The 13,973-nt window shown below is 46.6% G+C and overlaps 5 protein-coding genes across 5 annotated transcripts; all 5 read right to left on the reverse strand.

Moving 5' to 3' along the window:
- Positions 1-826: 826 nt before the first annotated feature.
- On the reverse strand, positions 827-1,978 carry EV420DRAFT_1642322 (uncharacterized protein; the record flags this gene model as incomplete). The annotated part of the gene is made up of 9 exons (XM_060477346.1): positions 827-924; positions 980-1,067; positions 1,117-1,176; positions 1,228-1,332; positions 1,383-1,465; positions 1,515-1,712; positions 1,767-1,821; positions 1,873-1,885; positions 1,941-1,978. The coding sequence occupies 9 exons, from the start codon at positions 1,976-1,978 to the stop codon at positions 827-829; spliced, it is 738 nt and encodes a 245-aa protein (XP_060331583.1).
- Positions 1,979-4,630: 2,652 nt separating this feature from the next.
- Positions 4,631-5,879, reverse strand: EV420DRAFT_1642323 (uncharacterized protein; the record flags this gene model as incomplete). The annotated part of the gene is made up of 8 exons (XM_060477347.1): positions 4,631-4,654; positions 4,703-5,010; positions 5,066-5,153; positions 5,202-5,261; positions 5,311-5,415; positions 5,466-5,548; positions 5,598-5,795; positions 5,855-5,879. 8 exons carry the CDS (start codon positions 5,877-5,879, stop codon positions 4,631-4,633), a joined length of 891 nt encoding a protein of 296 aa, XP_060331584.1.
- A 1,441-nt stretch (positions 5,880-7,320) lies between these two features.
- Positions 7,321-8,094, reverse strand: EV420DRAFT_1479343 (tetrapyrrole methylase; the record flags this gene model as incomplete). The annotated part of the gene is made up of 3 exons (XM_060469562.1): positions 7,321-7,669; positions 7,721-7,990; positions 8,042-8,094. 3 exons carry the CDS (start codon positions 8,092-8,094, stop codon positions 7,321-7,323), a joined length of 672 nt encoding a protein of 223 aa, XP_060331585.1.
- A 1,834-nt stretch (positions 8,095-9,928) lies between these two features.
- Positions 9,929-11,993, reverse strand: EV420DRAFT_317790 (uncharacterized protein). The gene is made up of 10 exons (XM_060481690.1): positions 11,547-11,993; positions 11,482-11,494; positions 11,375-11,429; positions 11,128-11,325; positions 10,996-11,078; positions 10,841-10,945; positions 10,732-10,791; positions 10,590-10,677; positions 10,217-10,534; positions 9,929-10,167 (listed from the first exon to the last, which is right to left on the reverse strand). Exons 1-10 carry the CDS (start codon positions 11,699-11,701, stop codon positions 10,163-10,165), a joined length of 1,080 nt encoding a protein of 359 aa, XP_060331586.1. The 5' UTR covers positions 11,702-11,993; the 3' UTR covers positions 9,929-10,162.
- Positions 11,994-12,658: 665 nt separating this feature from the next.
- Positions 12,659-13,851, reverse strand: EV420DRAFT_318015 (tetrapyrrole methylase). Its single transcript, XM_060481691.1, has 5 exons — positions 13,713-13,851; positions 13,591-13,662; positions 13,419-13,543; positions 13,098-13,367; positions 12,659-13,046 (listed from the first exon to the last, which is right to left on the reverse strand). The coding sequence occupies exons 1-5, from the start codon at positions 13,773-13,775 to the stop codon at positions 12,698-12,700; spliced, it is 879 nt and encodes a 292-aa protein (XP_060331587.1). The 5' UTR covers positions 13,776-13,851; the 3' UTR covers positions 12,659-12,697.
- Between the last annotated feature and the right edge of the window lie 122 nt (positions 13,852-13,973).

Consider the following 13,973-nt stretch of genomic DNA (forward strand, 5'->3'; position numbering starts at 1 on the left):
CCCTGACATGGTGGGCGGAAGGATCTTCTGATACAGGCACGGGAAAGGAGAGATTAACGGCATTGTCGATAATTAGGAGTTCTTCCTAACCCACCTCAGCGGAGTCCATGGATCACAACATTAACCTATGCCCATAATAGCTCCTGGGGATTAACCAATCGTCAGCCGACCAGATTCTACTCTCCTTTGGACAGAACCATCCCAATACGTGACGAGAACGAAAACGACTAAGCCTTGATATCTTGCTGCAAAAGGCAGACGAGCTGATCCAGCTGTTCGATCTTGGATTGGAGACCATGGCCGTCATGATGTCAGTCGTTTCCAAGCTGCTATATGTGCCTTTGGGTTTGACATTCATGTTTTGTTTACACCTCATTGGCAATTGAGAAGAAGTAATTCTGAGTATAAATTCCTACACATCGCACAACAGCACATAAGGTCGTAACCTTTGGTATTGGTGCCTGTTGCAATAAATAAATTAGAGTGAGTTTCCATACACGGTGTCGGCTCAGAGAACATACTCTATCAGTTATGTAGGGAAGCTCATATCGCCGTCCTGTGGTTTGTCCTTGAGAGAAATTTAGCTCTAATAAAGCACATGAATCGTGATGACTCACACGCATTTAACCTGTCGTTGAATACTTCTTTAGATATCACGACCACTGACACCTGTCCTTCCGTCCCGTCTGCAGGCTGTGGGCCTTCTGTTGATTGGAAGGTCATATCCTCCATCGTAGTGGTCGTAGTGCTCGTATCAGTAGGAGACGTATATGTATCCCGTCCACCCATAATTCGAAATCGCGAGTTCAGCACCATGTAAATGGTATTAGCATACAGCTTGGGGATGACGAAGGCTGTTGTCCCGTCCAATGCCTGATGAGGGAAGGAAAAAAAAGAGGATAAGGTTGACTAGAGCAGCAGCAGCTGAACGCATGCGGTGTTAATTCTGTAACAATGGCGGATGGTAGGGAGTAAATACCTGTCACAGTTCCCGTTTCAATGATGAGACGAATTAGCTTGGTGACTAGAATTTGTGTCTGACGGACATCAGCATCACCGCGCATAAGCTATGGGACGATATGAACATCATGGAAGATAGCAGAGAGAGGAGTTCACGTAATAAGTCATGCAGATAGCGATGAGAATATCACACAAGGCTGCTGCTCCGCCCCAAATCTATGCATGGATTAGCACGATGAACCTTGGGACGCCTAGTCAATCACTTACTCCGATGGCAATAGACAACCGCGTGTTATGGGTGTCGGTGATGTTCCCTGTTTGAAAACAGTAGGCGCCTGTGATTATAGCTGCCACAGAGCTGGTCAAGGACACCTGTAAATAGATGAGCTAGACTGTCACAGAGGAAGATCGTGGCAGCGGACACAGGCGATGAATATCGGGACGGTTCGTGATCTTGACAATATGAAGATTCGGTATGCATAAAAGACCTGTCCGACACCAGCAACTGTATGAATTATAAGTAATGGAAAACAGACAGACGATGCTACACGAACCGACAGCGCTCATGATAGGGACAGTTAGCCAATTAAAATACATTCCAGTCAGGGCATCGATGTCGCCGAAGCCATACCCAAACTCTGCAAAGGCATCATGGGTAACGAGCATCGTCTGAACAAACTCGACAATGTAGATTCCATAGACAAGGCATTTTGTAGATCGTCTATCTTTCGGAAATGCTAGATAGTACAGATCTAATGGGAATGCATCAGGAACAATTAACTGAGGAGTGACTCAGAGCGACGCACAGAGTTGCACAGAAAGAGTCCCGAAGAGTCCCCAGTGTAAGAGATAGGCAATGATCTAAATTACTGTGTTAGCAACTGAATGGACCAAACGCACAATTTGACAAACCAGAGGTCCAGACCTTAAAAGAGATGATTCAGTACATATCACTGCTTGATTCCATGATTATAACCTACAGTTGTTCTATGGGGTAACCTGCGGGGACGGGCTGCATGTTGCGTCTGTGGTTGTTCTACCGGACCTGAAGGGAGAGAACCTGTACATATATACCAAACAACCATGTGAAAGATTTGAAAGAAGGGGTTCAAATACCTGAGGCAGGTCAGCATCACATCACATACGTTGCGCTGAAAAGCAGTCCAACTCTAATATCAATCAAGTTCATTAGTAGTCTGCGGCGGATTAACTCGCGGGGTTGATTATCGTGATTCCGTTTCACCAGTTCAGAAGAAATCTTTGAACCAAGTTAGAGCGGGGGAGATGCTAGCGCATTAATAACTTGAAACCACTCACCATGCTATACAGTTATGGCTGAGCATCATCTATTTTCTACTCTCATGCACAAGGTGTATCGAAAGAGGATGTTTATGCCGCAGGTTCTTCCATCATCAGGAATATTTCTGACCTTTCATAGCATCCAATGATCTTGCTGGCCCGAAGAAGCCACACGAATGCGTCATTAATGCGTACTACGCTCTCTTTGCGAACCATTTCTTGGACATGTCTTCCAACGAGCCTCCCCCTCGGTAATCGTACTCCACTGAGAACGATACAAAAGTCGTAGAACTGTCCCAGAGAGCGCTCAGCGCACATACATCGTGCCTGAAGGTACTGTGGCATGTAACGACGAGATGAGATGACGGATAAAGGGAGGCGTGGGAAAGAAATGTACCGAAATAGACACTCGAACCTCAACTCAAATCCAACTCAGCTCCAACCGCTACTTTACAAGTCGCAAGCAATGCGCTATATCAAATTTTTCTACAGAAAGAAGCTGACGTCGCTTGTGAACTGATATTTCAGCTGGTTATGGTCTAGCGACATACACCGTGTTTCTGTTAGTCAGTATACGTTCCAACCATCCATGGGTCTTCAGAACGTTCCGGCAGCTAGCAGCAAGGATTCCGGTCTCGTATGGAAAGCCCTACTTCCAACCAGTTCTCGTAGGACGGTTTCGCGTTGCGCGGGCTCACCGTTCTTTTGTCGCACAATATTAATGTCAAAGTTGCCTTGTTCTACCTGCCGTCAGCCAGCGACAGATCCATGGAACACTCTGACTCGACAAGTCTGAGATGGCAGGAATGTCAGTGCTTTGGCGATCTCCGACCTGGGGGTCGTTCAAGTTCCAGTCCTGAAGGGAAAGAGGCCGGATACATACTTCCGGCAGTCATCATGAGAAGCTTGAAAGAAAGCGTGAAAATACCCAGGACCAGTCAGCATCCACGGCAGCTGAGCCGATTCTCGAACGGCAGTTTCGACTATACTAATGTTCATCAGCGGTCATCCGTAATCAGCGCATTGGTTCCTCAAGTTAATAATGGCCATGATCCCGCACCAAGGTTCAGAAGAAATGGAAGTACTGACAGCAGATAAATTGGCACGTTGGTATCAAGCTGAAGCTTCCCCCGGAATAATCTGTAAGAGGAAGCACGAACCCCCTTTGACATTTTAGTCTACAGGAAGCCGCCGTTCTTATGCCCTGGATTCTCCCATCATGAATCTTCCTGGTATTCCACACTGGTGTCTGATGACTTTGTTAGGTCAAAAAGGTTTCACAGTTCGGAATCAATGTGGCTGTATCTGTCTCTGCTTCATGTCGCTTGTATCCGCCGACAGTCGTACTCCACGGGGAGAGCGGTCAAGGAGACATAGAACCAGGCAGGGCTCATTGCATCGAAGGAAATGCATGTATAAGAATTACTATGCGTGGACCGAAATAGGAACTCGAAACAATGACTATCATATGGACCACCGACGATGCCGCTAATTCTTGACTTTCTTTCCCGGGTGAGTGCTGAGCGCTGAAGACAAGTTCGTCAACGTCGGCTGCAAATACACCCTAGCGGATCTTAACTATTATTGAACCATGAAATGAGGCACTTTCCCATCAACATTCGAGAGTTCTTGACGTGCCTTCTTACCCACCTCAACCGGGTCCAGATCTGTCGACAGGGACGGCAACAGAGTCATAGCCTATAATATCTTGACTGCACCTGGGGATCAACTTCTCAGCCGACCAAATTTCACTCTCCTCCCAAAACTTACCGTGACTGATTTTATCACTTCAACGGTTGTTGACTTTGATATTCGCGATGTGTCTTGTCGGTTGATGCTTTGGCTTATGCGAGTATCAGCAAAAAAGTTTTGCACATACTCGTTCTCAAGGTAGTGAAGCCGTTTGTTAACAATGACGAGACTATGCAGAGGATCTCCGAAAGTATCTTCTGGATGGCACACGAGGTCGATCAGGGTGCCGGCGATGATCCTCTGATTGTCGTTTCCATCACAAGTGCGAGAAGGGGCCACTATAAGCATCGTATCACGAGAGATTGGCTGAAATCGCACTGTTGGGCGGGCCCGCTGTCAGTAACAAATTTATGGAGTACCCGTCGTCTCCTGCGTTGCTTGAAAGGCCGACGCATCGACCAGAGAAACATGATGAGCCTTGGGATCAGGGTAGTGTCTGGACGTCAACACAGCGCACTTGTATCGAGAAGATTTAGGCGGTGTAAATAATACATGCCCGTATAACATTTTCCCGCTTGCTTAGGCAGGAACAGGACCCGTCATGATCCTTTTTTGAATACTTTGTCAATAATCTCGCTGTGAGCTCAAGAGATGTATCCTTGAATTTATATGGTGCAATTTATACTTCGTCCTGCGGTTTGTTCTTGGGAAGAATCAGTTCCAATCAAGTGAATGAATCACGATGACTGACATTTATTCGACCCATTTCATATCCATCGTTGAATACCTCTTTAGTTATCGTGACCACTGGCGCCCGGCCTTCTGTTCGCTTTGTGCCGCCTGTTGATTGGGAACTGGTATCCCGTAACATAGAACTCGTGACGCTCATATCAGTTGAAGACGTGTAAGTATCACGTCCACCGATAATCCGGATTCGCGAATTCAGCACCATGTAAACGGTGTTAGCATAGAGCTTGGGCATGAGGAGGGCGGGCGTCGTGAAGAAAGTCTGACGGGGGAACGCAAAAAAGAGGATAAGGTTGAGCAGAGCGACAACAGCTAAAAGTAGGCTGTGTCAATCTTCTGACAACGGTGGATGGTGTGGATTACATACCTGTCACAGATCCCGTTTCAATAGTGAGACGAATTAACTTTGTGACTATCATTCGGGTACGCCGGAAACCAGTATCGCTGCGCATAAGCTATGGAACAATATTAATGAAGATGACTGAAAGAGAGAAAGAGCTGACATAGTAGGTCATACAGATAGCAATGACAATATCACACAAGGCGGAGGCGCCGCACCAAATCTATGCATGGATCAGCATAATGAACATGGACGCCTAGCCAGTTATTTACCCCGACCGAAACGAAAAATTTCCTCTTATCGAGTTCAATAATGTTACCTGCTTCGAAAGAGTAGACACCTGTGATTATGGCTGCGACAGAGCTGGTCAACGACACCTGTAAATAAATGAGCTAGAATGTCGCGGAGAAAGAGCACTACAACTAACACAGGTGACGAATATAGGGACGATTCGTGACTTTGACAATATGAAGATTCGGTATGCATAGAAAACCTGTCCGACGCAAGCCGCTGTACTCATGATAAGTAACAGAAAACAATCAGAAAGTGCTGCATGTACTGGCACCGCTGATGACGGGAACAGTGAGCCAATCAAAATGAATATCAATGACGGCTTCAATATCCCCAAAGCCATAACCGAACACTGCAAAGGCGTCGTGGGTGACGAGTACCATCTGTACCAATTCAACAATGTAGATGCCATAGACGAGAGATTTTGCGAATTTTCTATCGTTCGGAAAAGCCAGATAGTACAGATCTAAACAGAATGAATTAGAAACCATATCATTGGCAAATGAGCGACGTGCAAAGCTGCACAGAAAGGGTCCCAAAGAGTCCCCATTGCAATAGACAGGCAACGATCTGAATTACCGTGTTAGGGTCTGAATGGCTAGACGCAAAAAAAGCAGACCACAGGTCCAGACCTGAAATAAACTGGTTTAGTATATACCACTTCTCGAATTCGTGATGATAACTTACAGTCTTTCTATAGGATAACCGGGGGGGACGGGCAGCATGTTGTACCTGGGGGGTCGTCTTACCCGTCTTGAAAGGAAAGAACCTCTCTATATATATTTCCAACACCCATCGTGAGAGACTTGAAAGAAGACGCACGAGTACCCAAGGCTGGCCAGCATCGAAACACGGAATCTGAGCCCAATGGCAGTTGTCAGTCATGTCCATCAGTTGTCAGCGCATTGATCTGTCAAATTCATTATCATAATCCCATACCACGGTTCAGAAAAGAAATCACTCGCACGTCGACATTGAACTTACCCCGGAATAAAGTGTAAGGAGGCACACAGCTAGTTGTCCTGCAGGCGCATCGAAAGCAGCTTTTTATCCTCCGGATTCTGTAACATCGTAAATCTTCCTGATCTTCCACGATGTCTGGTGATCTTGTTGGTTCAAAGAACATCCACTGCTCCGAATGCGGAATGGATGTGAACTAGGGTAGTAATCATCTCTCCAAGTGTCTCCCGCCATTGATACTCCGGGAAGAGCGGTGAAGAAGACGTAGAACTGGGCTAGCTCGAGGGCTCGTCGTATCGGCCGTAATATAAATGTGGGAAAGAAGCGTGCCTTGCCTGGTCTCTCCTAGGCAGACTCTCAAATCAAGACAGATAGAAACCCGAAACAATGACCACCAATATTGTGACCATCTATCCCGCCAATCTACAAGAGTTCTTGACTTTCTTTCCAGGGCAACCAGTAATGGAGACCAGCTCGTCGGTGTCAGCTGCAAATGCGCCCTGGCTTGGTGGGTGGAAGGATCTTATCTATGATTGGACCAACAGAATAAGGCACTTTCCCGCCAACATTCAAGAGATTTTGACGTTTCATCCTAACCGAACTCGGTTGGATCCAGAATCAACAGAGGCTTGTGCTGCCTATAATATCTTGACGCCCCTGGAGATTAACATTCAGCCGAGTAGGTCCTACACTCAGGCTCCCTGAACCTGTATCACTTCAACGGTCATTGACTTCAACACCAGTGATATGTCTTGTCATTCGATACTACCGAGCCTTCACAGTATGCGAATATTGGCACTCAAGGACGAAAATAGCGTGAGTCCATATGAGCAATGTGATACCACAGTGATGGACCCTATCGTTTTGAGGGGGAACATTGGAGCTTCAGACGATATAAATTTCGTATTAGCCCATACAGTTGTAAACGCTCTACAAATATCATGTCAAGGGTAAATACATGAGCGTATTGATTCAACAACGTACGCTAAAATGTACACAACGAGGCATCGTGACTCCTGGCTCCGCTAAACCTAATCCAATGCGCATCCGTAGACTTGCTTGGCGGTATTCCTCCATCTCTCGACATCAACGGCGAAGTCTTGAGCATATTCGACCTCAAGGTGGTGAAGTCGTTTGCCGACGATGACAAGACTATGCAGAGGGTCTCCGAAAGCATCTTCTGGATGGTTCACGAGCTCGGTCAGGGTACCAGCGACGATCCTCTGATTGTCGCTTCCACCGCCAACACGAGAAAGCACGACTGCAAGTGTTGTATCAGGAGATAGCGTCCCGGTCTGCCTTAGTGACTCTATCTCTATGAGTTGAGAGACAGCCTGTCGTATTGACATGTATCGAGGTGGTTCATAGATCTTCCGACCACTGACATGAATATAAGATGGGAGAGAGGGAGAGAGGAAGAAGGTTCCTCACCGAGCTAGATTCTCCTCGCTTTGCTCCTTGACACTTATGTCCAGCAACACGAGCGTGTGCAAACCGAGATCCGCATTCTCCTTGATCCTATCGTAAAAGCTGTCGGGTTTCCATGTCTCTGTGAAGAAGACTAAGGAAACTGTCTGTCCAAAGTTGTAGAGTTGGAGACCACAGGCGCCGACTGCGTTCATTATCGATGCATTGTGGATGACGCGAGTAGGGATACCCAGGGCACGAGCGCGAAGGATGATGTCGGTATGTGTCGTTGCCCTACGAGATCCAGCGTGAGTCGACTACCGAAGAAAACGACACGTTACTTACAATGCTTCCTTGCATACGTCGGCCCAAGAAATATCGTGATAAGTGAGTATCATACCAGTCTTTCTTTTTGTACCATCAGGATACTAGTATATGCTTCCAAATATACGCGTGAAGAGCCCTTAATGACCTGTAAAGATGGTAAGGAATGGACAAGTCAGAGTATAGTGAACGTTCTACCTCGAGTTCGCGAACGGTAATCTTTTTCAACGCAGGGCCCAAGACCGATAATGTAGAACATGGTGGTAGAAGGAAAGGAACGCGAGGATCAATTTCGGCAATTTCCGTGACGCTGAAATTACCCAGCCAAGTTACATAAGTACTAAGGCAGGCCTCAAGCGGATTCCTTGACACCACGTGGCAGCCGGCTTGCTATCAGCGGTAGCGGGAAGGCATTTTGGGGGAAAATAGCTCCGAGGCATCCTCCCAATTGTTATTTAGAACAATGCCTCTGACGCCATTTTGGAGATTTTTCCTCTACATGCCCATAGATACGATGCCGGATGCCACGTGGTGTCCCTGGTTCCGCTTGAGGCCTACCTTACTTACTACCTCTTACCACTAGTGCGAAATTTTACCCCACGTCTACCGCAAACATTGAAATTGATGGAAGCTTCAGTACCGCTCACTAGCACTCAGTACTCAACTCTGAAGATCTCAAGCTTGACCCGGATATGTAGCGACACGCTACGCTGCCCTGATATTGGCCTTTCGTAAATTCTCACTAGAGGTTCTTGCGGAGATCTTCCAGTACACGATCGTCATCCCATCCCTGGGCCATTGGACTCTTTGGCGACATGACACGCGCCTGTGCCACGCTCTGCACGCTTGATGGAGTGGATGGAAGGAAAGCCGTCTGCCGCTACTGAAAACCATACTGGCTCGATTTCACGAGGCCGATTTGAGCATTGGCTGCGGTTCGGTGCCTTTTAGCTTCGACAGTCAAATAGGCGTGCTTTGCTTGAATATGTAATCCCCACAAGTTACAGGTGGAAGCGCGCGTTGATCGAGCTTGACAAGGGTGCAGATATATATGGGCAGATTCGGGGCTGTCTTCAGTTGTTGAAGCAGCTGGAACTTTCTTCTCGGCATTTCCAAGTTTCTTGGAAGATTTCTGTGTCTTCGAGGATGCGCCTCGTTTGCGGGAGTTGATCCTGAGAGAGAGCCTATCTCCTGTGCATGAATTTGCCCTTCCTTGGTCCCAGATCTCTATATAAACCATGCTATCGAGCTGGATGATCTCCGGATTGTCTTCTCCATCACTCCCAACCTACAGTTTCTGCGTATGTCCTGACAATTTGGACGGGAACCAGAAGAGCCTGACCACTTCATCACATCTTCCGTGTCGCAAACCCGGCAATGTTCCGAATAGCCATACTACCCTCATTGGAAGAAATCTGCATTGATCCCCGCTACCTTGGTAGTGGGTTCTTACGCGTTATCCTAGCGACAGTTCTTGATTTGATCTTCAATGTTCTCAACTCCCCTTGCCTATACAAATTTCGGTGAATAGTTCCTGCTATGGCTTTCTACTTCATTGCGGCGGTGGCACAGCTGACGGCCATCAACCCTTTCTTTAGTACGTTTCACGGATGAATTCAGTTCAGGGTATATCCCATTCCTTTCGTCTCCATTTAACCTCCTGAATGACTCCCTTCCACGTCAGGGAACGACGTATAATTCACTGAATCTCGAATTAACATGAAAGTAGAATCATTCCCAGCTGTTCTTGTTGCTATGTTCCCAGCTCTCGATGTCAAAGCGTCTCCCGCTCACCCCTGTGAATTTCTGTGGACCGTATAGATCTTCCTAGTGACGAAGACCAAGGCAATTACGCTTATGATAGAAACTCGCTTCCAGTCTAATAAAGCAATTTTGAAATCGTGCTACGGATATAAACTTTTGGTGAGGGCCGGCGTACCCACTGTTATTCGACTATCTCGCGTCCCAGGACTTCCACTATGATTAGTGGGGCGATGCGCCAGTACATCGAAGTCGTAACATTTGAATTGGCATCGACATTTATAACAGCACGACAATAAACAGATTAGGGCAGTGCGAGCTCAAAAAGGTACTCTGGAGTCTGCTAACAGTTACATACAATCCAACGCTTTGACTTGCGGTTTATCCTTGTAGGAAAGTCAGCGTTGATAAAGCACGTGAATCACCACGACTAACGATTCATTCGACCCATCTCAGAATCATCGTTGAATATCTCTTTAGTTATCGCGCATGCTGGGGCGTGTTCTTGCATCCCATCCGTTTGACGTGTGCTCTGCGTTGATTGGGAATTAGTATCCTGTATCATAGCGGTTGGGATGATTATATCAGTGGAAGTTAAATAGGTATCCCGTCCTCCCATAATTCGGATTCGCGAATTCAGTACCATATAAATGGTATTAGCATACAACTTGGGCATGAGCAGGGTGGGTGGCGTGTAGAAAGTCTGATGAGGGAATGCAAAGAAGAGGATAAGGTTGAGCAGTGCGAAAACAGCTAAGTATAAATGGTGTTAATATTGTGATGAATTTGGATGGTAAGGAGTAAGCACCGGTCACAGTTCCCGTTTCAATAGTGAGACGAATTAGCTTTGTGATCAGAATTTGGGTCTGGCGGAAACCAGTATTGCGGCGCATAAGCTAAGAAACGGTATCGACATCAAGGAAGATGGCTGAAAGGGAGAAAGAGCTCACGTAGTAAGTCATACAGATAGCGATGATGATATCACACAGAGCAGAGGCACCACACCAAATCTATTCATGGATCATCACGATGAACATGGACAAATAGCCAGTTACTTGCCCCGACGCAGATGGATACCTTCTTGTTGTTAAGTTCAATAATGTTTCCCGCTTCGAAAGAGTAGACGCCTGCAACTATAGCTGCTGCAGAGCTGGTCACGGATACCTGTAAATAAATGAGCTAGAATGTCACGGAAAAAGAGCCCCACAACAAACACAGGCGACGAATACAGGGAGGATTCGTGACTTTGACAATATGAAGATTCGGTATGCATAGAAAACCTGTCCGATGCAAGCCGCTGTACGCATAGTAAGTAATAAGAACCGACCAGAAGATGCTGTATGTACCAACAGCGCTTATGATGGGACCAGTGAGCCAATCGAAATGGATTTCAATGATGGCTTCGATATCCCCAAAACCGTAACCGAATATTGCAAAGGCGTCGTGGGTGACGAGAACCATCTGAACGAATTCGATACTGTAGATGCCATAGACGAGGCATTTTGTGAATCGCCTGTCATTCGGAAAGGCTAGATAGTACAAATCTAATGAAAATACATCAGGAGCAATGTTTCTGGAGAATGAGTGACGCACAGAGCTGAACGGAAAGAGTCCCGAAGAGTCCCCAATGCAAGAGAGAAGCAATGAGCTGAATTGTCGTGTTAGGGACTTCACAGACCTGACGCAAAAACTTGACGAACCAAAGGTCCAGACCTGAAATGAGCTGTTCAAGTAAATATCACTCAATTTCGAGATTATAACTTACAGCCTTTCTATGGGATAACCTACGGGTACGGGCAGCATTGTATCTGAGGTCGTTTTACGGGTCTTGAAGGGAAATAACCTGCCATACATATATCTCTGACAATCATCGTGCGAGACTTGAAAGAAGGCGCACAGATACCCAAGGCCGATCGGCATTACACCACAGCAACTGACCTGAATGACAGTTCCGACATGTTCATCAGTAGTCAGTGCATTGTCAAGTTCATATTGAAACTGCCCCCAGAATAGCCTGTGGGAAGAAGAAACTTGAACTTGACGATATCACTCTATACAATTATCCCACCCGACCTCTAGTTATCCAAACGAGGCATCGAAAGCAGCTTCTTATTCCCTAGATGCCCCCGTCGCGAGGAGTCAGAAATCTTCCTGATGTTTCAGTGTCTGCTAATTTTGTTTGCTCGAAAAAGTCCCCCGGAATGCGGAATCGAAGTGGGCTATGGGCAGCAATTTCTGCATCCATCTATTGCACTGAACAATCTCAACGCCATGTTCTTCGGTTATTCCCCAGCAATCATACTCCACAGAGATGAGAGAGAGGTCAGGGAGACGTACTCGTCAACGTCGACTGCAAATGCACCATAGCATGCCAGTGGCCGGAAGGATCTTCTGATAGACGGGTGTGGGAAAGGAGAGACTACCGCTGTAATCAAGACTTCTTCCTAACCCACCTCAGTAGAGTCCAGATCCGTTGACAGGGATGAGAACATTGGCCTATACCGCCTAGAATATCTTCACCGTTCCCGGAGATTAACCAATCTTCAGCCGATTAGATCCTACATTCAAGCTCCCTAAACCCACCGCTACAGATTGTATCACTTCAACGGACAATGCCTTCAACTTCAGTGATATGTCTTGTCAATCGATACTACTGAGCCTTCCCAGCATGCGAATATTGCAACTCAAAGACGAAAATAGCGTGACTCCGTATGGGCAATGTGATACCGCAGCGATAGATCTCATCGTTCTGAGGGGGAAAATTGGAACTTCAGACGATATAAATTTCGTATTAGCCCATACAGTTGTAAACGCTCTACAAATATCATGTCAAGGGTAAATACATGAGCGTATTGATTCAACAACGTACGCTAAAATGTACACAACGAGGCATCGTGACTCCTGGCTCCGCTAAAACTAATCCAATGCGCATCCGTAGACTTTCTTGGCGGAATTCCTCCATCTCTCGACATCAACGGCGAAGTCTTGAGCATATTCGACCTCAAGGTGGTGAAGTCGTTTGCCGACGATGACAAGACTATGCAGAGGGTCTCCGAAAGCATCTTCTGGATGGTTCACGAGCTCGGTCAGGGTACCAGCGACGATCCTCTGATTGTCGCTTCCACCGCCAACACGAGAAAGCGCGACTGCAAGAGTTGTATCAGGAGATAGCGTCCCGGTCTGCCTTAGAGACTCTATCTCTATGAGTTGAGAGACAGCCTGTCGTATTGACATGTATCGAGGTGGTTCATAGATCTTCCGACCACTGACATGAATATAAGATGGGAGAGAGGGAGAGAGGAAGAAAGTCTCTCACCGTGCCAAATTCTCTTCACTTTGCTCTTTGACCTTTATATCCAGCAACACGAGCGTGTGCAGACCGAGATCCGCGTTCTCCTTGATCCTATCGTAAAAGCTGTCGGGTTTCCATGTCTCTGTGAAGAAGACTAAGGAAACTGTCTGTCCAAAGTTGTAGAGTTGGAGACCACAGGCGCCGACTGCGTTCATTATCGATGCATTGTGGATGACGCGAGTAGGGATACCCAGGGCACGAGCGCGAAGGATGATGTCGGTATGTGTCGTTGCCCTGCGAGCTCCAGCGTAAGTCTACTACCGAAGAAAATGAAACGTTACTCACCCAAATGGATCTCCAACAACCAACAAGGATACATCCTCCCTGTCTGCATTTGCCAGTATTTCGTCGCTCTCCGTTTCCACCATGTCCCGGTCGGCGAGAATCAGTGGTTTTTTGTAGAATGCTTCCTTGCATACGTCGGCCCAAGAAATATTGTGATGAGTGAGTATCATACCAGTTTCTCTTTTTGAACCATCAAGATACTAGTATATGCTTCCAAATATACGCGTGAAGAACCCTTGATGGCCTGTAAAAATGGTAAGGCATGGGCCAGTCAGAGTATAGTGAATATTCTACCTCGAGTCCGCGAACGGTGACATCTTTTTCATCGCAGAGCCCAAGACCGATAATGTAGAACATGGTGGTAGAAGGAAAGGAAAGCGAGAATTAGTTTCGGCAATCTCCGTGACGCTAAGAAAGCCTAAGCTACTACTAAGACTATTAAGTATGCACTGCGAAATTTTATTTCACGTTTACCGCAAACATTGAAATTGAGAAATTTAGAATTCATCTACATGTCTATCTACATCGCCCATTCTGCGTTCCCGTTGTACAGAA

Source organism: Desarmillaria tabescens, assembly GCF_030435595.1.
Source record: "Desarmillaria tabescens strain CCBAS 213 chromosome Unknown EV420scaffold_15, whole genome shotgun sequence".
NCBI classification, from domain to species: domain Eukaryota; kingdom Fungi; phylum Basidiomycota; class Agaricomycetes; order Agaricales; family Physalacriaceae; genus Desarmillaria; species Desarmillaria tabescens.